The 24,670-nt window shown below is 36.6% G+C and overlaps 1 protein-coding gene across 16 annotated transcripts in view; it reads right to left on the reverse strand.

Moving 5' to 3' along the window:
* Nucleotides 1–24,670, reverse strand: part of SETD5 (SET domain containing 5) — a 79,144-nt gene that overhangs the window by 27,618 nt on the left and 26,856 nt on the right. For 5 of the 16 annotated variants that reach the window (XM_065933225.1, XM_065933227.1, XM_065933234.1 and 2 more), the window contains 15 exons: nt 17,896–17,955; nt 15,220–15,406; nt 14,176–14,400; nt 10,614–10,806; nt 10,226–10,331; nt 9,691–9,899; nt 9,294–9,352; nt 8,609–8,787; nt 7,630–7,668; nt 4,003–4,245; nt 3,277–3,425; nt 2,794–2,911; nt 1,953–2,062; nt 761–1,010; nt 287–370 (listed from right to left, as the gene is read on the reverse strand). In XM_065933225.1, the coding sequence (XP_065789297.1) occupies nt 287–370; nt 761–1,010; nt 1,953–2,062; nt 2,794–2,911; nt 3,277–3,425; nt 4,003–4,245; nt 7,630–7,668; nt 8,609–8,787; nt 9,294–9,352; nt 9,691–9,899; nt 10,226–10,331; nt 10,614–10,705 (1,638 nt within the window). In that variant the 5' untranslated portion in view covers nt 10,706–10,806; nt 14,176–14,400; nt 15,220–15,406; nt 17,896–17,955. Of the gene's footprint in view, nt 1–286; nt 371–760; nt 1,011–1,952; nt 2,063–2,793; nt 2,912–3,276; nt 3,426–4,002; nt 4,246–7,629; nt 7,669–8,608; nt 8,788–9,293; nt 9,353–9,545; nt 9,587–9,690; nt 9,900–9,994; nt 10,132–10,225; nt 10,332–10,613; nt 10,807–14,175; nt 14,401–14,557; nt 14,656–15,219; nt 15,407–17,895; nt 17,956–24,670 lie in introns of those variants that run through there. The other 11 variants (XM_065933238.1, XM_065933235.1, XM_065933233.1 and 8 more) reach the window with 11 other exon arrangements.

Below are 24,670 nucleotides of genomic sequence, written 5' to 3' on the forward strand. Positions count from 1 at the left end.
GGAAATTACTAAGTTAACCCAAACAAAGATATTTTGTTACCACTGGCATTTTTGAAACCAGACTGTAAGAAACCTCCTAAAACCATCAACAGATAATAGTCACTAGAGAACTATGTGTCTGTGTAAAAAATAAAAAAAATCTACTTTATAGAAAAAGCCCAAATTGTGACCTAAAGCTGATGGTATAGTAACTTACTGAAGAAATGAAATGACAAATTCTGAAGGGGCTCACATGCCATAGGTAGCAGGAATCAGCAGGAACAAAAAAATGTTAGAAGGTACCCACCCTCCTGCTATGAGCTGAGTTCTCCTGGTCATCTGCAATCTCTTCTTTCTCCTCTTCTGTTTTTTCTTCTGGATTGTCTATTTCCTTTAAGACAGAGGCAATATTCAGATGTATTCTTAAACTCCAGGAAAAAATCAACCCCTGGTTTTCCCCTGGGAGCTTAAAACTCTCTAGAAACAATTTCCAGTGCTTTAGTGTTACTTATATGGGGGTCACATGGTAAACACAGATGATAAACACAATTCACTGCACTGAAACCTGCTAAGTATCCAAAAGGATGCTCCTGACATTGTTTTAAAAAAAAAAAAGACAAAACCAGAATGAATGAATGAATGAATGCATACCCACCTTGATATGAAGGGTATTAAGTGTTAACATAGATTCCCTACATAAAACAACATGTGGCAACCTGGGATCCTCTTCATATGAAGAGGATCAATACCATAGCAACATCTTCTGACCAGGGAAGATTACCTCATGGTCACTGGATACAGTTACTTTCTCAGGAACTTGCTCTGGTTGCTGGTTGTTATCCTCTTCAGGGGCCTCATTCTGCTGCTCCATCTCTAGCTCTTTCCGTCGTGCTTTTCTACGTCTTGTCTCTGCTCCGATGGTAGGCAGGCTTGGAGGAGGTGGGAGCGGTGGTTCTGCAGCATTGGGATTCCTTTTTTGTATAGGGCAATTCCGGTTCCCCTTGTGACATGCACAGTCCACTTTATAATTACTGCTCCAAAGAAACAACCAAAAGTGCCTGTCTCAGTACCCTTGAAAGTCAGTTATATTGTCTATTCATTATCTTGAAATCTTAGTATAGTAATTTCCTTGGTATTATCTTTGAACAAGTTAAATAGAGTCATTGAGAGAGTCCTATAAATATTTTCAATATTCTGTGTTTCTCTATATGACCCAAACTCACTCAGTGGACAGGAAACCAAGTCCCCACTAAATTCAATTCTCCCAATTGTCTTTATGCTATTTAAAGGCAGTGAATCCATGACAGGGTCTAAAATAGTCATACTTATCTTGTGTCTATCTTCACCGTGTCCTCACTCTTACCTACTGATTCCCTACTTATTATTAATATCTTTTCTTCATGTACCTGTGCTGGACATCAATTTGCTACATAGACCCTTATTGCCTAAAAGGACCAAGGAAGAAGAAGCAGTCATTTTACAGAACCCATCAAATAATCATCTATGACTTGCTATCTGTTTTTCTGCATTGTCATATATAGTTGGATTATAGTGGATGATCTGAGTGGATGATATGAGTGGATGAGGTGAATCTTTAGATTCTTATTCTGTATGATAGTTGGTACAACAGCTGTGTGTGTAACAATAGATAACTACTGTAATTTCTACGAATGTTACATACATACTCTTTTTGTTATTCTTGCTACATAGAGGCAAAGGCCAAAACACCCTTGGTTAGAAGACTGGTAAGCAGTATCACACTATGTCCCCGTCTCTCTAAAAACAAAACAAGACACCCTCATTCTGTCTTTCCCTCCACAATTTTTTAGGCAGAAAATGGATTACTCATGAAAACAAAAGGTTAAAAAAAAAGAAAAAGGAAATGGCAAGGCACAAAAGCAGACTGAACAGAAAGAACAGCTTAAAGTGTAAGACAAGGCCACTCATGTTAGGAAAGACTGTGGAGATCTTACCAGTTACTGTACTCATAATCAAATGCTATGGTGACCTCAGCATCCTTGGTGATAGCAGACACAGCATAGATACAGAGATGAATCATCCCATCTGCAATCATGTGTCGCACCTGTGTGAACAAGGCTAATGATTATGATTTATCAAAAACAACAGAAACTTTCCGTAAGAGGAAAAAAAACTCTATTACTCAAATAATATTTCCTCACTTAGTTATGGTAGTCTGTTATTCCATTTGATACTATCATACAGTAATTGCTTGAAAATTTATGATATTTCTTGAAATAAACAAAGACATTTTCAGATGTTAGCACTCAGAGTAAGAACACTGACCTACATCTTAAAGCTGTTTTCAGCTGTACCAGAAAATTAACATTCTTAGTCTATAAGAAAAGCTCTGTGGATTTTCTTGCTGCATTTGATGTGGCTGTGCTCATTATGCACCAAATAATCAACTTCAGAAACGTCTAGAATCATTTCTTCAACCTGATTACCTAAAATCTAAAAAATGAAACCACACACCTTAGTCTTGGCCCAATGATACATCTTTTGTATGGCTATTCTTTAATATAACCTCACTGACTTCCTATCCAGCCTAGCTCTTACTCTTTAGCAAATGCCAACTTGCTTTTTCGCATTTTTGCCTTCTCTAAAGAAAATCCACTCCTTGACCTCATCCTGTCAGAATAAATAAACCATTACTTTTGATTTTCATCTCTTACAATGAAAGATTATAACCACTATCTACAGACCTTAATCTGGATGAAGTTTTCAGACTGTTTCTTCGGTTGACTTATCCTTTTGGTGGTCCCATTCAAAGAGAAGTTGCTACAGAAATCTTACCTCTGCATTTGGTGTACATGATCTTCTGATGAACCGAGCATCATTACCGAAAGTACGCGCGTCCACACACATCTCCACACCGTTGAACTTTGAGTAGAAGAGCACAAAGGGGTATGGTCTAGGAATATAATTAAAACTCCTGTAACTTTCAACAGAAGTAAAAGGCTACCCCATGATTTCAAATATGAAGCACATGATGACAGAAGAGGTAGCAGTCCTCTGCAACGCCTCAACTTAGAAAACATCACATGCTTGTCTGCTTCTGATTAAAGAAAAGCACAAAGCAAGGAATGTTTTGCTTAGAAAGGAGTCATCACCACTTCATAGATTAAACAACTTGCAAATTCATTTGCACTTCTCTACAAATAGCAGAGAGGCATGAGTTTTCCTGCAAGAGCATCCTACCCACAAGGATGGCTTTTACAGCTATGCTGCTCAGTGAGACCCACTTTAGCCCTTAATACTTAATGAATGACGTCTTACTTTTTGAAGAAATGCCCATTGACTTCAAATTGCTGCCGTAACATGACTTTGCCTCGATACTCTATTATAAGAGTGTCCAAAGCCAAATCTCTTGCAGCCCTCAGGATCTTCCGGTGCTTCTGAACACGAGTGACTCTTCCCAATTGTAGCTGAATAAAATCAGAACATTAACATTAGATGCTATCAACAGGAGCTAAGTAGACATTTAAATTATTTCTTAATTGCAGGAAAGGCACTACTAATACTTTTAGGTTTTATGTGTCTATGTTATTTAGCTCAATGATGAGACATTTAAAAATTTGATAAAGTCTTAGTATTTCTAGGAAATAGATTCTGTATAGTGAACCTGCCACCCCCTTAACCCCAAAGAAAAGAAAAGAAAAAAAAAAATCTCAGAAAAATATGACTAAAATCTTAGTGACTCTATGTATAATGTAAGAGCTTAGCCTTCCATTATTCTTAATAATTCTTACTGAGGCTGTATAAATTTCCCATATCCTAATTTATCTATTTTTAATTAATAAAGATATATATCTTAAAGTATGTATCTGAACAGTTTCCAAGTGATCAAAACTTGCTTTTGGTTAAAGATGCTCCTCAACAGATGGCTAATTTGTTACCCTAAAGCCTTATACATTTGAAAGATAGGCTAATTTCAAAATATGTCCTTTTCCTGAGTTCTTAAAATCTCAACTAATTAGGAGTCTTGAACCCTTTGATCCTTACCTGCATTTGGGACCCAATAACTGTATTATTACAGGCCAATTCAGTCTTATTAATAGTGTCTAAAATAGCAGGTTTGCCCACAAATTCCTTGTTAGAGTGTAGATGTTGTTCAAGGGCGTTCTGTACATCTGCACTGTACTGATTAGTGAAGGCTTCTTCATACTGATCAGTCCATAGTCTTATCCGATTTTCCCATCCCTCAGTTGTATTCTCATCTAAATTCTGTGTCTCAGAAGGAGAATTCTGTAGAGAACAAAGGTCAAGTAGATTAGGAGAGTCCATAAAAGGGACAGGATGGGACGGGAAGGGGTGGAGTGGGGGACTGTCAGGCTAAACATTCAGAGAAAATTAGTTTTCACTTGGCAGTTGGTGTGGCATAAGAGCAATGGCCTGGGAAGTCAGGATCTGGCTTCTATCATGGTTTATTACCAGTAAGCTGGGAGGTTCAGTTTCCTCATTTATAAAGTGAGAAATCAATCTGGACTGCAATTACATCCCATCACTATGATTTTATGACCATCTTTAAGTCATAAAAATCAAATTTATCAGAAGAATGACATCAAGTTTGTAAGAAAATCTTCATAAAAATGAACAATAGCGATACTTCATAATACCCACATTGCTTAAGTTTTCAATACTTATCACACATTAGTGTGCCATTTCACATTGGTAGTTTTACTACTATCCAGGAGTATGTTTTTGCATGGATTAGACAATTAATATATGTTCACTTAAAAGCTACATGTGACCCAAATAAATAGTTAACTCATAATCTTGCCTCCCACAGAAAAAGCTATCATTCAGTATATCTTTCTAGCACGCTATTTATGACACTGCAAAACAGCCACACAACGAAGAGGTACGGTGGGGGAGTGGCACGGGTAGATGCAGTGTAGGAAATGCTTATAATCTGCTACACTTCACTTAGAAAACCAGAAAACCACTGCCCTCTATCTATGACAGTACAGTACTGAGGAAACATTATCACATCTTGGCAACATCTTCCTAAATACTTTTATTTGTGCTTTTCCTATACAGAAGTCTGATATATGTTCTTCTCTATGGTGTTCAGGACTTAAGGTGCTATCAGAAAACAAAACAAACACTGATAGTGATGATTTCACACTAGTGATGACTAGAAGGAAAAGACACTAATACCAAAGCTACTTATAAATCCATGTCGACTTCAAACTTGCAAAAACAGGTATACAAAAATTAAATATGGTTTCCATGGACGAGAGAGAAAACACTTACACCCATTGCAACAATTGCTTTCTTTCATTTCTATGTCACTAGTTTTGATTGACTACTGTCTACCATCCTTCCTCCAAGGAACAGGAAAATAGAAGGAAAAATTTAATACCACTGTTTTCCACATTACTCACTAGATTCCAAAAGGATGAACAATAAACAAAAGGATCTAATAAACACCTAAGGCCAACACGCTGAGAACAGAATACTGCCTGCTTGAGGTGGACAGTAGCAGCTGAGCAAAAGAAAAAGTGCAAAACTGAAGACTTTAAGGGAGCTTATAAGACTGGGGGAGAAGGCAATGGCACCCCTCTCCAGTACTCTTGCCTGGAAAATCCCATGGATGGAGGAGCCTGGTAGACTACAGTCCATGGGGTCTGCTAAGAGTCAGACACGACTGAAGCGACTTAGCAGCAGCAGCGTAAGACTGGGGATTAGGGGTGCCCCAATAGAATTCCCAGGTTTAAGCATCCAGTAGTGATCACTAAACTTCTGACTTGTTAAACAATGTATCCTGGAAGCCTGTGCCATAGTTTTAGCTATTGTTCACTAACACAACTCTTGTCTAGTCTGCTATCCTGTTCTTATGAGTACTGGAGATGCCATCTCAGTGGGTTTAGAGCAACGGTTCTCAACCAGTGGGGGTTTTGCCACCAAGAAGACTTTTGGTAATACCTGAAGTTATTTTTGATTAACATGTGGCTTTGTTGGCACTTAGTAAATGCTAGGGATGATGCTACACAGCCTACTGTAATGCAAAAGACAGCTCTGATCCCTACAAGGAACTATTTAGTTCAAAAGTTATTGGCTCAAACAGTGTCAAGGTTAAAAAGCCCTGGTTTAGACTAGTTTCCAGTAGGGAAATTCAACTTTGGGGTTAAAAAGCCAAATGATAAGATTCTTCTCATTCTTATGCTATAGTTCCCACTCAGATCTTTGGTAAGGTTCTTACTAACAATTAATTCTGAGTACAGAATTTATAACTCAGAATTATGAAATGAGAATCAAAATAAACCAGTAATTTTTAATTATTTAAATTTTAACATGCTTATGGAGCTATCTGTCAACATCTCAAAAACTGCAAGCAATATTTGGGGTTAATATGTAGTTTTCTGGGAGAGCCAATCAATAGCTTTCAGAAAGTTTCAAACTTCTAGAGGCAAGTTACAATAGCTGATAAAAGAGAAAAGGGTTTAACACCTGGGATCAGGGTTATGTCTGTCCCATACATCTATTTAAGGTCCCCTCTAAGCAAAGGTCTCCTTACAGGAGAAAGATCCAGCAAAGAAACAGTAACTGTGTTCCAAGACATCCCAGGATTCTGGTGGTCTTGGGCTCCAAGTCCTCTCCCGTCTTTTATACAGATATTTAGAAGTCTGTTTATGGGTATATGCAAGGTGAGGCCTTCTAATTTTATACAAAGTGCTACCTGTGATCTTTTTAAATGAGTCAATTTGGTGTTCCACATATAAATGTGTATTATATCTGTATTTCCTAAGAAAGCTTATCCTCACTATAAGAGTTTAATGTTTACCCTATAATGGTCAATAAAAAAGATTCTGCTTTTATATCATTTACACATCCAGACATAAGAATACTTACAGAACTAAACTAGACCTTAATTCTAATTAAATACTTTGAAGCCGTAAGTAATGGTTTGGGAGGTACGCTGTCCTTCTACATCAACAAATAGGTAAGGGAAGATATCAGACAGTATATTCAAATTTCTTTTGGGCAAACTCTTCATCAGCTGAAAGTTCCTTTAAATACTGCACATAATTTCTCTATTATCCAACCACTATCTGAAATCATGTCTCATAAACTTTTATTTGATAACTAAAGAAAAGAAGTGCACTAACATCACCTGAGTCTTCTATACCAAGTAGATATGCCAGGAGAAAATAGTTCAAAAGTAAGTAATTCCAATAAGAATAATTCTTATCAACACTGCTACTTTCCTACTGATGAAATTTATCCTTCCAACTGGTGATTAAAGTGTACATGATGCTAGAGTGAGTGCACAAGAGATCCCCTATCACCAGAAAAACCTCACTCCTGAGATGGAGGCCAATCAGAATGATGGAAAACATCAACCTCATTTTGTTTGGCAAAATGTCACTTACCCCATAACCCAAGAAAAGCAGCTAATGAAAAACCAGTAAATGAAGCCTGATTACAGAAAGGAAAAAATATTTTAGAAAATGGCCAAGAAAATCCACTTTGGAGAAAGGCTCTATGAAATCTGAATGGCAACAGTTAAAAACTAACAAAAAGCAGAGTCCAAGATTCCCAGACCATCAATGTCAGGAAAGAAGCTGACCAAAATGCAAGACCACAGTGAAGTAAAACACAGCATCAGAGAAGAAGACCCCTTACCTTCATCCGCAAGGACTTCCGGGATCCCTCTCGAAATGCCTATCCCAAAGAGGAAAACAAGTAGAACAAAACAAAACTTGGTACCGAGAATGACAGTTATACCTATCTGAGACTAAACTAAGGCAAGAACTAGTGTCCTAGTCTTTCCCCTTTATTCTAGGTAACAAATACAATGGAATTCCCCACACTATTATCAAGAATAGGGGTGGCATAAGGCCAGTGAACTCTGAGGCTAATACCAATACTTTCCACTGTGAAATTAGGTAATTATCAGGGAAGAGCATGCATCACTTAAATCCTATATGCACCCCTGACACTAAAAGAAAAAAGTATATAAAAATATTAAGTAAGGCTACAGATTTACCAGTTTGAAATTAAGAAAGAAATAAAGACCAATCCCCTTAACAAGGGGTGGGCAAGTCACCTAGAAGCAACAAAGTTGCTGTGATGGGGAAGAAAGAACACAAAACAGAAGAAGTTTCTTCTGGAGACTTTTTAGTTGAGAATACAGGAAAGTGACCACAACACTGAGTAAGCCTAGACGGTTCAAGAGACGTTTCCTGAATTTTTTGAAACAAGGAAAAAAACAATCAACCAACAACATGAAGTGGGCATGTACCAGCACAAGAATTTCAGACTGGGTTTTGGGACTGAGGAGGCAGGAGATACTTTAAGGACGGTGGAAGTCTAGACTGGAGGCAGCTGTACACACGGGCTTGTGCCGAGTGGGGTGGGATTTCATACCTGGGATGTGGGGTTGGAGTAAAAGAAACTGAGTGCCAGTTGTGATGGTATGGAGTGGCGGAAAGAGGTTGATCTGTATGTTTGTAACACAGATTAGCTGATTTTCACAAACAGAGCAGAAGTGGCCCATCAAACATCTGGATCAAATTTCTTAAAAGAATTTTGGTGTATTCTTCATACAACATTTGGGCTATTTCAGACATATTTCTATTTAAGATACTTTTACCCTCCATACCTTGATTTTCTTCGTCTTTGGTGCTGCACGACCCTTTTCTGGACTCTTTTTCCGCTTCTTGGGTTTGGTTCTTCTAACAGTTAAGGTGATGCTTGTAGGTGTGTGCTGTGTTGCTGTATACAACACAGTGGAAGGAGAAAGCTCCTCATCCCAGCTTTCTGTTGCACTGCTATCCCCACCTGAAAAAAGGTCAGTTCACAGTTCACAGTGCATAAGAATCCTAAGTACATTAAAAAACAGCTCATTCCTTTAGATCTAGCCCATACTCAGTACGTCATTACTTCTATTAACTCTATTAGAACATAAATACCACAATCCATATGAAAACAAAATTCTATCTGTATCTTTCTCACTAAGCATACAAACTCTATATGTACTTCCCCCCTTGAATTCGGTCCCCAAGCTCCCTTGCCTCGATGTGTATATAACACAGAAAAGAATCTGTTCTTAGGTGTGTGTGTGTGCACTCACAGGGAATATTTTGATTAGTATAGGCTTAAACTGTTGATTCTGGATACAATTAATTCATAACAACAGAATTACAATGGTTTTTGAGAAGACTTCAATGACTTTCCCTGAAAAGAGCTGGGGACCATGGGAACTTTCAAGAGGGGTTCTTAGGATGAATATTAAAACCAAAAAATAATATGTGTCAAAACATGGGCCTAACCCATCTTCGGCTCACCTGATATGTTGTCCTGCTTCCGCCGATGAAGTCTAATAACCTTCCCCCTGCTCATTCCCCTAAAGAGGGAAAACAAACTTAAAGTAGTCCTTCCAACAGCACGCAGCGCATCATCGCACACAAGGGAGAAGTGTCTCTGCATATACTACCCCCTTCCTCCCACCTACCAAATGTTTCCAGGACATTAAATTTCATATCAAATTCAATAGCTTTAAGATCAATCTCTCATTCCTTGTTGTCAGCAATTCTCACCTAGTGCAGAGAATTCGAGCCAAGGAGCACTAAGGAATCATCTACATTAACAAACACAAGAAAGAATACTTTGAGCTTTTCCCTACTAATAAGAAACCCTAATCCCAGTAACCCAGGGTTGGATTTAGATGGAACACGATCTTACCTGCACTTGTCACAGTTGAGAAGGAAGCCATCCTGAGAAAGACCACAAGGACACCAGGAAGGAACAGTCTCTCCTTCAGAGTTCGGGCTGTCTCCACAGCGTTCCTCTACGGGCGACGGCAGGCCATTCAGGTCAGAACGAGGGATGATCGTCTGGACAGGGGGAGAAGCAGGAGGTGTCGGAGGAGGAGGGGCTCCGTAATTATGATCCTGAAAATAAGATTTTTTAAATCAACAGTGTCCAAACACTGGCCCCTCTCTCCCCTAAAGTATGGTACATATGGAAAGAAAGAAGAAAGTAGTACCCTTCGTTTTTTGGCTTCAACCAGGAAAGTGATAAAACAAAATGCCAAGGTCAACTGGGACATAAAAACAAGAACAATGATGCAGGGCTAGACGTCCGCTGGAGGCAGGGAAGTGCAAAAGGGGCAACTTCGTCATGCTGCATATAAACATTTCAAGAAAGTCACAATGTATAAGAATGGATTACACTCCAGGAAGATCACTGCTCTGGAGAGAAATAAATGCATACTCACAGCATAAGGCAGTCCTCGACACCCATGCCTCTGAGTGGTCCCATAATTATGAGTGGAATACACGCTCTTCTCATTAACTGCTGGACTAGCCTCCACAGATTCAGGGCTGCACAAAGGCGAAAAGCAATGCATGATAGCATAACACCTAATCTTTCCTTAAACTAAGACTTAACTTCCCATTCTAACCCCTCCTCTTTCCACAACCACCAGCCACTAGAGCAAGAGAAAGAACTCAGTGAAACAATCTGATCAACATAACTAAGCCTATAAATAACAGTAGGAGTGTTATTAAATGTGGATTTGTGTGTAACATGAAGCCAGTATAGGCAGATGTCTCAAAGCAGGCACCTGGGATACAAGGTGTCCCTAATGACAAACACAAACGTACCAGCTGAGCAAGGAGTTTCCCCTAGAGAAGCCACTCTGGGCTGGTTTAGACTCAGAACTATTCTTCTTAATTGGATCTCTTAATACTTCCATGAAACCTCACATGACATTTGCAGTGAGTGAGATGATGAAAGTGCCTTCTGCACTGCCCCAGGGACCAGGCCCTCTTCCATTCACTACCAAGACAGGATACCCTGAAGAAAGTACAGGTAAAAACAATGGCATCTTATATTTATCATACCTCTCATCTTGATGAACCCCCAAACACCTTCCACATATTAAGAATAATAATTTCTCATCCACCAATGACATGCAAGCATATCAAGGACACAATTATTTAATAGCTGCATGGTAATACCACAGAACTTCAAACTAATCAAAACTGCACTCAGAAGTTTATTCTAGTGACAATAACAACAGTAGTACTAACTACCATTCTGAATTGTCCATTATTTCCTAGGAGATTTATAGTATTAATTTGTTTACTCTGCAACTACTAAACTTGGTAAAGAGCATCCCATTTTTACAGAATGTGAAATTGAGGTGGTGAGATTATATAACTTTACCAAGGTCACACAGTCAATGTGTGACTCCAAAGTCTGTGCTCTTTCCACTACACCTTACTAGTTTGGAAACCAGGGTAACTTTCTTCCTTTAAAGAAAATCATGTAAGATCTTAAGTAACCAGGCTTATTGAGGAGCTTGGTTGAGTATCTTTCTGTACTGACACTGAGTGGAAAATAAACTGTTTAAGCATAATTTATTAACATAAAATAATTATAAATGTGTTTTAAGTTAAGAAATTTAATGTAAGCCCTTATTTGATAATAAAAAGATAGAGGTGGCTAAGGACAAAATTCAAGCTCTGGGGCAAAAAGAACTTTAACTGATTGCTTAAGTAACTGGTTAGGTTTTGGAGAACTCTGAAAGATAATTGAGGAATGCAACTTTGACTTTGCAAAACAATAACAGATTATCTGTCATTTAAATTAACTAGCAAACTAGCACTAAGATTCACAAATTAGAAACTCCAAAGACACACATAACTCAGCCTTAGTGATCGATCAGAGGGTCTTTTAGGGACTCGAATAATGAATACTGTTTGTTTCACGTAATAAACATTTTTCCTGCTTGGAAATATACATAATATAGGACTTGGTGGGAATAAAGTGTGCAGTTCAATGTGGTGCACTGTCAGCTGAGACGTGAGGGATAAAAGAAAATTCTGAGATATGTATCCAACTCACCCAGTTATATGCTCCAAAACTGTGAGAAGGGATCTTATAAGTAACAGCAAAGGTAATTTCTAGGTGAAGAAGAACTTTAGACATAGGAAAGTATTCTCTGTTAGTGAAGTGCATGCATTTTATTACTTAAAGAGTGTCTGCAAGATGGGAACTGGGCAGGGGTGGGGGGAATACATCAAGAATGCAGGTCAGTATTCTTGAGAAATAAGATGATCTGAATATGGCTCACTGAGAGGCAATCAGCTCTGATTATTAGGAAACAGGTGGGGTTTCCTAAATGAAACCAAAGGCAAACAAGCATTAATAAAATGAAGGTAGAATTTAGTTTCTATGATGGACAGTTAAGAGAAAGTAATAACTTTATACAGCATTGTTAATTTACTACATAAGTAAGTATTTCAAAGAGCTATACATATTTTATGTAAGAGATTTTGTACCACTGAACACATGGGGTGAAACATGACAGCTGTTTATTAGAAATGGATTTTTTTTTTTTGGACGGGAAAAAAGAAAGTGGCATGAGATAAAAGATGGCCATGGAGATGGAGCTATGCTGGTTGTATCTTACCCATCTCCAAACTGGGTAAATATGAACATATGCACTTCATGTGCAAGTCTAGGGAATAAAAATAAAATGTATATTGTGTAGGTTAAAAGGCCATCCCACTGTCATAATACTTTGTAGTTAAGCATAGCATTTAATATTATTATTTATGTGTGACAAATACTAAAATTTAAGCTCATATCTTTTGATGAGGAAACTTTGCAATTTCCATACTAATTACAGATTAAATGCATAATTACATGTTGATAGGTAACTACAGGACTTCCTAGGCTATTCCTTGACATATACACATATACCAGATCGTCTCTAAATTTTAAAATACTGATAAAGAATTTGGAGTATTAGGTTTGCATCTCTTTATTAGCCAATTATTTTATGCAAATGTAATTGTAGCCTTTCTTCCCCTGTTTAAACTTCTATGACAGCTGGGCACATACACAGAAGCCATGCTCACAACAGATATACTCCATCAATCGTGTTTTAAGTACAATGTGCAACCTGCTGTTGCAACGCTACCTCTGAAATTCATTTATGGCAGGACAGTAAACTCTGAAAAAGTCTTTCCTTCTATTGTTACATCTAGAGGTTTTCCTACAAATATACAAAACAAACAAACAAACAAACCATAATGTACACCATTGCCATCAGATTTAAAATCCCATCAAGTGAGGTCTAGGTCTTTTTACTTAGTTGAGTATATTGCCCTTAATACCAGGTTTAATCTCAGAGTGCCCAAAATGGTGGAATATGCGTGACAGTGACATACACATAATGAAGCATTAACAAATATCGTCAACAATTTAACAGAATGGTATATAAGCTAATTGTTGACATTCTCTTGCCTTGTAGGGATACAAAATGAAAAACTGAAAAATTAGCTATGACTACAGTAGTGGAAATCTGTCTGGAGATCATAGATGAAAATGTTTCACGAGATAGAAACACTGCAGTCAAATTTTTAGGCCAGAAATATTTTTTGATTCTGTAATTATTTCTGGACTCCCTAAGCAACAGTTATGGGTAGTCACCTCTGTACCCTGGGAAAAACACATGTTTTAAGAATAATTGTTTTAGGTCTTTTTCTTAGCTACTAATCCCAATCTTGTTGAATTAATCAACACTGAATTTTTTGTTGTTGTTGAAATTTCTCACAAATGTTAAAGCTGTCTACCTATACAGTTTGTTAGTCATTCCATACAGGAGGATAGTGGTTGACTTTACACAAATCCATTAACATTATACAATTACCTACTGATGCAGTTACGTTTTTAAGTACTTTGTCTGGGAAACAGTTATAAAATTGGAAGCTTCAGCTATTGGTGTAACTAAATCTCTTTGGCATGCAAAAAAATAAAAACAAAACATAACAGGAAAAAGGGCTCTGGAAGTAACACAATCCACCCTTTTCCACCCCCCCCCCCACCCTCCATCTTCTTTTTTATATGGGAATAAGGCCAAAAACTGCTTTCAATTACAGACTACCCCAGAATATAACAGATTGCCTCTTAGGGTAGTTTCATTTTAAGTCTTCCTCTTTAAGGAAGTCATCAAACAGTTATTCTAGGTGGCTTTGTGAAGAAATACACATGCTCTTTACTAATATTCTCAGTTTTTAGGAAGAAAACCACTATTATCAGGGATGCAGTTGAACCCAGAGTTTTGGAACAGTTTCTTTACTTTGCTGAAGGGGAAAGAATCCCCAGGGACTGTGAAAATGGCAAGAGAAACAGGGGAATTAGAGCAACACCCACCTCACTCAAGAAGTGGCTGTGGGATCAAGAGTCTGAACTGGACCTGAACATATTCAAAACACCAGGATTTTTCCAGCCCAGACCCTAATCCCTGGTACTGCCTGGAATAGACTTGGCTTCTGGGGGTGTGCTGCCCCCTAGGCCCCTTGGGTCTCTTTCGCTGGACTTTCACATCCTGGTGTAGTGCCACTTCGTCTTGAAAGGTAGGGGGCTTCCACTTCCTTTCTGTAAGCAAGGAAGATTGGGTACAAGGGAGGTAAAAGGACAAGAGGGGGAATCTGTGAGCAGGGGGAATCTCGGACAACTTAAAAGAGAAGGGATACAAAAGGCTAAAAATTTTAAAACTGTGAATAATATATAAAGTTTTATAATGAAGGCCTACCTTCATTGCCATTTGGCATTTAAATTCTTCAAGAATTGAGAGTCTATTTTAGGGATTGGACTTTTCGACAAATTCTGAATTCCTAAAGCTGCTCTTAGCTGAAAAAAAAGTTTGGTACCACTGATTTTGAAGGTCCTCTTTCTAGGCAATGAATATTATAAAAAGCAGGTGACATTACTTTCCACATTTTCTATCCCAAATATCAGAAGGTCTAAGTAACCTGCCCATATAGTAGCAGCCCCTTTACTCTAGAACAATGACAAGTACATAGGAAGAGGCCTTCAAGGAAAATCAGTAGGAGAGAACTCCTCCTTATCCTCCATTCATCAGATAATCATTAACTCTACAGAAGCAGGTAGTGACACCTACTTATTTCAATCTTCCTTACCTATCAAAACAAATGAAAATAATCACTATCTTGAAAATTTAATTCTATTAATTATTTACTTAAGAAATACCTCCCCCCTCCCAAATTCTTTTCCTCCCCCTTCTAATTCTCTTTTGCCTCCAGCTTCTACAGGGGAAAGGGAACAGTCTAACGTCATTTATAATGGGCTAGGCTTGGGTGTAGAAAATACTACATATTTACTATTATATGCCCATAAGAAATTTGTCTCGATACAAACTGGTAATGTACCTACTACCTAGGAAGCAGCACTTACTCTGATCCAGCAGCCATATCTGAGTAGGATGTATCTGGTGTGGTGACTCCCAGAGGGATTGCAATGCTCATGACGTCCAACACAGCAGAGAGTGGAAATCACGGGGTCCAATTATTGGAGACTGGCCACTCTGAGAGTGGGGGTGAGCTGCAGAGCCTCAACCAACATGTTATGGACATGAGGAATCCTAGCACAGAAAATGAAAATATCTAGTAACCAGATAGTTCTTTAAATTTAATGCAAATGCTAATGAATATTTTTCTACTTTTTTGAATGAAGTTTTTAAGGGATAGATATAAAGTACAAGGAATCAGCATTGTCCATGTTTACTATGCTCTGCATTAATGTTCCACAAACTGAGGTAACAAAAATTATGCTCTCTTTTCATTTCTGTTTTCATTTTTTTCTTCTCAGATAAAGGAAAAAGTTATAGTCTGCTCATCAATGAGCACATTTCTCCCATTCCACAACTGCTTATCAAACAAGATGTTCTAGGACCTAACTAATGAGTTTTAAGTCAGATAATGGTGAAAAGAATTATCACAGTTTAATGTTATTCTTTCCAAATTAAATAGGATGATAAAAGTGATCAATCTATTTGACTGAAAATAGTTGCTTTTAATTGCCTTCTTTTGACATAGAATACCCTTTTACTACTTTTAAACTTTTTTAATAACTGTAATTTGGGGAGATGTAATGATTAACTATATTTGTAAGGTGATATCCACCACTACGTATGAATAAAAACATAAAACATGAGGTGTACAGTTTCATGATAAAAATTAGAAAACACTGCATGGAAAAGCAGTGAGGATACCTTGAGTTGGTGACCACAGCCAGTGGAATTTGGGAACAGAAAGACAAACTCAGTAACATAAACAAACAAAAAGTAGATTAAGAGACTTTGAAGTATGGTGCAAAGGAAAAAAGTGTGCTCTGATTTTTAATTACTGATTTTAGAGCTTTGTTAAAAAAAATAAATCATTAAAAGAATGGAACAAGAAGTATTTTACGTGAGAGGAAAGAAACTCAACGTGACTGTTAAGGTTCAGATTAACAAAGGTTTTTGCAAAAAAGAAAAAAAAGCTACAGTAAGAAGTCATGATTGATATACTGATTCATGATAAGACAAATAACACAGCAGAAAACAATTATTTACACTAAAAAATTAAATCAAATGAAAAGTAATAGCATATTAATTGAGTCAATTCAGGAGATTAATACAAGTTTTAAAATGATATTATCTGAGATGCTTGACTCTTATTTTGAAATATGAAGCAAATTAATGTGCAAAAGAAAACCAATCAGGCCAAGATTTTTAAGAACACACAAAAATAATATCCCTCTTTTATATCATTATTTTAAAGTGCTAGAACAGCTGTAAACTAAGTAGTCCTTCCTGGCACTGACACTTGGAAGAGCTGGATCTCACCAATGGACCTAGGACTCTCCAAAATCTGGGTGTGGCAATACACTTGCTCCTACTCAACTTGGGGTGACATATTCGACTTGAGACTGAAATGAAAAAGGAAGATCTTCGTATCTATTGTCCTTATAGCTTGTAAAAAAAAAAAGTCACTAGCATAACTTTCTGCTTTTGGGCCTATCCTACACATAAATGTTTCTTTTCCCTAACAATATATTCAAACAGAGTAGATCTGTATACCCTCTGAGCCTCTGGGAAACTGAAATAAAATCTACAAAAAACAGAAGAGAGAATACTTATCAAAAAAGCCCAAAAGGGCATTTTTGAACTTTGGGAGCTGTTGGTTACAACTCTTTCTCTATTTGATATCATGGTATAATTCTCGAATTAAACAAAAATAAAAAATCCAAAGGCTACTTAAGTTAATAACCAGAACACAATCTAATAATAATCATACTACCCTTGACCAATACTGGAATCCAAATCACGTGTTATACTTCAGTAAAGAACCCAACCCCGAGTTACTCAACACCACTAAAAAATCCTATCATAGCTATTACTGTTACATAACCATAAAAAAAATGCAGGTGTCTAGATAAAAGAAAACTTTTTTGTAATTTTACATGACCACTTCCACTCTTTTGATGAAGGCATTTTAGATTAGCATGGTTATCTTGCTTCAAGTAATACTTTTATAATATTGGGCCTTTTTAATAACAAAAAAGATGGCAAAACCAAATTTCTCATATAACCCTGAGCCTAGTTCCTCTTCCAAATAACATGTAAAATGTAGCTATTAAAATGTTAACTGAATAACTTCTAACATTATCTATATGCAATATGTAATTATAATTACTCTAGTTTTACGACATAAGACAACAGGCTCCTACCACAGTTAACAAAGCTTAGTAGTTATAGCAGTTACTAACTTATCACACAGTTTGGAGATATGTCCTAGAAAGAGTGATAAGAATTAACATGTCTTTGTGGGACAGTTTCAAGATTTCTTTTACTTGTTAATTTGTCTCTATTCCTACCAAAATATAAACTCAACTAGGACAAGGATTTCTGTGCTTTATCCTCTGCTATAGTTCCAAAGTCTAGAACAAGTATTTGAGAATATTTCCTGGCACAAAGATTTTTGAGAATATTTGCTGAATAAATTATGATCACCATTATATAAAAATTAAAGTTTTAATATTCATTAAAGTGCAAAAGTTAAAACAAAAGAATTTACTTGGCTCAGTCACCTTTTTATAGACCTCTGAATATGAAGTCCCCCCAAATTATCTGCCAGTAGCTGTGAAGACCTAGAAAAAGTTGAGAAACGAATTAGTATAGATAGAAATAAGAAAGATGGACACACAGCATGGAATTCTAGAGAAATAATATTTTAATGGCAATTTTGTTTCACTTCTGTATTCTGCCTTGTTTACCATACTATGTTCCATTTAGTACTTTATCTTTGTCCTTTAACCTTGTTACATTATTTTCTGGTAAACCTAGAACTTAAATAAAAGGTAGAAAAGGCAATTGTCTTTGAGTTAAGAAGTGGTAAGTACTGTCTCTGGGTGATCCTTTTCTTTCCATCCAATTAGAATTCTCTTCCATTTCCCAAAGGATTCATTCTTTTTCTCTCTCTGAGAAGGTGCTTCTCTCCCGACCCATTCCTAAATTCAGAAGCTTTTCTTTAATCAAGTTCATGTAATGCTCCAGTTAGACAGGGACTCGGCATCATCTATTAATGCTCATATTACTCTTTTCTTCCCCCAACACATCTCTCCATCCTCTTATCCTACTACAGAAAGAATGACAAGAGTCAATTTCTCAACTACACAATGGAAGACATGTAGAAAATAGAGCTTTAATTTGCTTTCTACATTCTAAAAGGAAAAGGAAAACAGGTGATGACCCATGATTTTGGGGAGGGGGACAAAGTCAATTTAACAGTAGCCTGGAAAGGGTATCAATAGCTGAAGTGTTAATATATCATATATGTGAAAATAGTTGTTTGAGGGATTCCAGTACCAAGCAGTAGAATAAAAGTTCTTTATGCTGATATCTTATGGATTTCTAAGTTTATTAAAAACTGGAAAATAAACTATTTCTTTAGAAACCATTTAAGAAGACCATACTCAAAACTATACAAATGAAAGGCATGAGGGTGAAGTGAAGTGAAGTTGCTCAGTCGTGTCCGACTCTTTGCAATCCCATGGACTGCAGCCTGTCACGCTCCTCCGTCCATGGGATTTTCTAGGCAAGAGTACTGGAGTGGAAATGGAAAGTACCATTTCCTTCTCCAGAGGATCTTTCTGACCCAGGGATTGAACCCAGGTCTCCCACATTGTAGGCAGACGCTTTACCATCTAAGCCACCAGGGAAGTCATAAAAATGAAAGGCATAAGGGTAACAGTAAACAAAAGGAAGAAATTACATCAAGGAAGAAAAACACTCCTTTAGCAACAACAAATAAAAAAGAAAAAAAATGACAGGAGTAAAAAGAGAACTAAATACATGAGTATACAGCAGGGGGAAAATGAATGCTCTGGAATTTCAATTTAACTACAATCAGAACACTCCACCAGAACCCCCAGGAACAGTAATAAATTCTTAGACTCAAACACAACCAGCTTGTCTCCCAGTCCTGAGTACTCTTTGAGAAGTCACCATTTATTGATACATACAGTTTCTAAGGAACAGGGTATTAAGAACATGCCAGAAATGGTTTATAATTACTCCTGTTTTTTTAATTGGGTTCAGAAATGGTCAATAGTCTCTGTATTTGTCATTCTGACAGTCTCTTCTCTACATGACTTGCTGAAAGCACAAGACCCGTGTGATCTGTCAGGTCACTCTCAGAGAAGACAGACAATAAGTGTTTTAAGAACAACTCCAACAGAGATTTCAGAAAAAGAAATTGCATCAGCCAGGTGAGCCGGAAGCAGCTGGGAGACAAGAGTCCAATAAACAGCCAATCCGATGAAAGAAATTCAGAACAAGTCTGCTTCAGTAATCCTGTGAAGAGGACTGGCAGGAAGAGGAGTGCCGCTTCAGAAAAAGAACAGGCCTCATATGCTTCAGACAGTCTTTGTACTGTGGCTGTGGACCTTGGCCATTCTCCCAGAAATGATGCAATCCTGATGAACAAGATCTGCTGCCAGAGAAACAATTGTTAACAGCCTATGCAGACAGAAACTTAGCCAAGAAGCAGCCTCTGATCAGCTCTCTCCACAAACCACCAGCAAGCCCAATTTCTTCCTAAATTCGGTCTCTGACAAAGCATGTAAGTGAATATAATTTAGACACATGCAAGCACGCCATTTTCTCAGTGTGCCCCTTTTAGTTCCTCTGGCTTTACAGTATCTATGCTCTGTCACTCAATGTGAAGTAAAACACTGAGACTGCTTTTATTTTATGAATTCTCATGTTACCAGCAAGGTACTTACTTACATTGAAATTTTACACCTTTTCCCTTCATTCTCATAAAAGTTCTGAGCTATAGTGGCTTTCCTAAGTTTTAAAATCACTCTGAAATCTAGGGCTCAATTATGAGATTTCAGAGTAAAGATGAATTATGCACAATGACTGACTAAGGGCCAGAAAGGTATATTTTATAGGTATTTTTGAAATTATGTAAAACTCAGTATGCTAAAAGTAGGCACGTATCACAGAGAGAGAGAACCCTTCCTGCTCAGGCTGACGTAAAGGCAGGCCGAGTTTCAGCTTGCAGTGCCCACTTCCCTCAAGGGCAGTGGTATTAGTCTTTTAAGAGGGGTAATGATTATTTCACCCTACTAGCCACAACTTACTGTTCTAGAATCAACTTAAAAAATAGCCTCAACCTAAAAAATACTCCCTAGATTCTTCACCTCCTAGGTCTGATTTCTTTGTCAGAGTTTTGGTTATCAGGCTGCTAACAGAATACTGTTACTATAAAATTATTACGATTCTCCTCCACCAGAATACTAAATAAAAGACTGTATACAAGACAACTCTATTCTCTAAACTCTTTAAGTATCCAGAAGCCACAATTAACCAAATTTTTTCTTTCTGAAAGCAATAACCTTTAAACTGGGGTTCACTAAAAACACAAGCTTCTAAAATGCATTCTGAAACCAATACATTCGGTCAAATCTACTATCCTAATATTTAAACTATTAAATAATATTAAATTAAAAATCAACAGATTAACAGAATAACTCTGAAGCAGTAAAAGAATTTTAAGAGGCAAAAAAACCCAACTCATTTTTTTTTTAAATTTTATCCAACTCATTTAAGAAGAAAACATGTCAGAAAAATTTTCAATAAGGGTTACTTAAAAGGAAATAACCATTAATTTTAAGATTTAATTTCTGAATCTACTGATTATTCAAAATTTTGTTATACATATAAGCTGAATTTATTCTTAAATACTCTTTACTTAAATTTCTTACTTTTGAATGACTAAACAGTAAAAAGAGAAGATGGGGAAAGTATATGAGAAGACTTTTGGTGATTATTACCTTCAACTTATTTTTAAATCACAGAATATACAACTTGTATATAAATGACCAACTTGTTTGAGAATTAATGTGGCAGCTACATGATATGCTTATCTTCCACTTCCAACCCAAAGTGAGATATTGAGAAAAAACACTGCCGTTTTACAGCAACATAAAAGCTTTTCATCTTGGGAGAAGAAAAAGTATGAAAAAATAGTATATTAGGAGTTAGGAAATTTGAGTTCTAACCTACAACTTATTTAATTTGGTGATCTCAGAAAAATAACTTTTTATAAATGAACCTTAATTTCCTCTAAAATCTTCACTGGGTTTCCTCATGCTCTAAATTTCTGTGAATCCTGGCACTACAATTAATGCAATATCTTAAAAGTCTGTCTTCTCATTGTACAACAGAAAGAATACCTATTCTGCTGACTCAAAGGTGCACATGGATTGGTGTTTGTCGCAAAAAAGAATTTAAATGGCTCTCTGTAACTTTTAAATATATGTAAACAGAGAGGAACTGCTATTAATAACATGAAGATGGCTATAAATTATTTTCACTCATTTCCAACAGTGTGTATTTCAACTTTCCTACAGCAAAAAATGTGAGCAAAGGATATGTGGGAAACATGCAAAAAAGAGAAAAATCTAGGGAGAGATAAGTAAAAAGCATTATAATAAATAAATAAGAATTACTGGAAAATAAGACACAAACTCTAAGAAAGAGAGCTCAGAGTTCTGGGGGAAAGTTCACATACTTGGGGTAGTGTAAGTATAAGTTAGGCTTACAATCTGAAGCAAGTTAATACAGGCAAAGGATCTAGAAGTGCAGGGCTGAACAGAAGAAAAGACAGCCGTGTTGTGATAAACTAGAGAGACTAATGAAAGACCATGATTTAGTAATGCAGAGCCAAGATAAAGTTTTCCTTTTCTCCCACCCCTTCTCCTTCAACACTTGTTTATCCCCTGGCTCCTTTACCTAAATTTATACTCCCTCTAGGGGCAACTGGGCTTGGCACAATAAACTGATGTCTATATAAAAGCTCTAAATTTACTAGAATAGGAGATAATTAAAACCCAGTTTTTAAAAAAAAACAAAAAACAAAACCCCTATTTCAGTCCATAGTAAAAATTTCTTTCCCCATGAAAAACTTCATTAATGGTAATAGTGTAGAAACAAAGACATGCTTCATTGGACTTGGGAGGGCGGGGAGGGCGACAGGATAAGAGCACATGCGGTGAATAACGGAACTACTGCGATCTTAAATGTTAAGATTACATTAAGGAAGAAGGTATTGTATTTATAACCCATTTAACAACGGTAAACAGATATTTACTGTGAAACTAACCAAGGATTCAGACTCTTTCTATCCTTAGAAATACTCAATTAGGAAAATTTTAGGTTTCTAAGTATCAAGTAAAGATGATGCCCTCAATGAACTTTGATTTATGTCTTCAAAGAGCTATATTCAAAAGACTTCCTAAAGGTTTTGCTCTACTCTGTAGCCTCTGATCGTGCTTTAGAGCCATTTCTACACTAGATTGGAAAAGAACCTCTCCTAATTCTATGTTTGCCTCCTCCTCTCAATCATACCTTTTCATTTCCACACCCTGAAATGGGAACAATGTTTATTTACTCCAGACAAAGAAGGCCACAGACATTTATAAGGCATTAATTTTATACTTTCATTAGTTTAAGCAAAATTTCTCTACTTGATAAAAAATTCAGAGTTAGAGTCTAATTCATTATTCTAAATAGATAAAGAAACAGAGCTTTAAAAATATTAACTTAGAAGAAGCCACATACTCAGTAGTGGAGTAAAGAAAGAAAATTAGATACCAACATGGGAATAAAAAAAAAAATTTTTTTTCCTGTAGGCTGCTAAGCGGCTTGTGGGATTTTAGTTCCCTAGTCAGAGAATGAACCCAGGCCCTCTGCAGTGAGAGCATGGAGTCGAAATCACTGGATTGCCAGGGAATTTCCTAAAAGAAATCTTAAAAAAAAACAAAACAAAACAAAAAAAATTAAGTGTCAGTTGTTACTGGTTCTACGTTAGACGAACAAGTCCAGATCAACAGTCCTGGTTCCTGGTTCTAGATTTGTCAGGGTTTTCTTCATCCATTCATTCAATAACCATGAAGTAACTACTCACATAATTATACTATGTATAAAAAGGAAGTTAAGAGCTATTTACAAATGTTGCTCTTATCCAACTAGAAAAGGGTAGGTACTCAGTAAAAACTCTTTTGGTTTGCCTGTGTGCCAAGTATTTCATTTTCACAACCATGAAGGGAATAGAAAATCCTAAAGTGTGCCTCTACAATTAATGAGTCATCTTGAAGTGAAAACAACACCCTACTCCCAAAGAAAGAAAACCCAAGCCATTCCATAGTTTAGCAGTGACACGGAGGAGTACAGAAACAGATTCTTCTGTAATAAATCTTTTAAACTGTTTAGACAAAACTTATCATTGACTGGTCTCATGAAAAATTCTATTAAGAATGAAGAAAAATGAAGAACAATGGGCAGCAAGAACCTTCAAGACACAAACAGAACCTGACCATACATGTCCTGTGATTATCTGGCTGACGAGGTGCCAAAGTATATAGCAGTAAAGGAATTTAAAGCTTAGTAATTCTGATATACACAATAGGGATCCTCTCCTGACCAATAGCTGTATCTTTATTAACTTATAAAAATATAAATATAACAACATAAATTTTAAAAATTTTATTTTATATAAACTTACAAAATATATTATATAATATAAAATATATTATAAAAATATACAAACATTACACAAGCATAAAAAGTAGAAGTGAAATTCTCACACCAGTCTAGTTCCTAAAGACGAAAGTGATAACCCTATTGTTCTTTAATCTACTTGGCTTATTTAGTTTTGGACATTTATATGCATAACTACAAATTTATTTCTCTTAAATGACAACACTGTATTCTATTCTGTGGATCTATTATAATTCAAATCAATCCTCTGCAGGTGGATGTTTAGATTGTTTCTAATTTTCCACAATATACACAATGCTGCACTGAATGCATGTACATATGCTTTTCTTTATACACGTGTATAAACATTTCCTTTGGACACATTCTTAGAAGTGGAACTACTAGAAGGGCACAAGCATATTACTAGTGATGCTGAACCACCCTCCAGAAAGTTAAAGCTATTTTATACTCCCATAAACACAGTGGGAAAGTTATATTTTCTCATAAGCTTCAAAATAATTTCAACTCTTAACAGTCTGATTCATACAGTCTCTTCCTTAGAAGAGACTCTCTACCGACTAAGAGAAAATCCTAAAATGAAAGTTAACTACAAATTCTCAATAATTCAGTGATTAAGATTATTGACTGAGTGCACTCAGTTCAGTTCAGTCGCTCAGTTGAGTCCAACTCTGCGACCCCATGGACTGCAGCACGTGAGGCCTCCCTGTCCATTACCAACTTCCAGAGTTTACTCAAACTCATGTCCAATGAGTTGGTGATGTCATCCAACCATCTCATTCTCTGTCGTCCCCTTCC

This window comes from Muntiacus reevesi, chromosome 4, assembly GCF_963930625.1.
Source record: "Muntiacus reevesi chromosome 4, mMunRee1.1, whole genome shotgun sequence".
Classification (NCBI taxonomy): domain Eukaryota; kingdom Metazoa; phylum Chordata; class Mammalia; order Artiodactyla; family Cervidae; genus Muntiacus; species Muntiacus reevesi.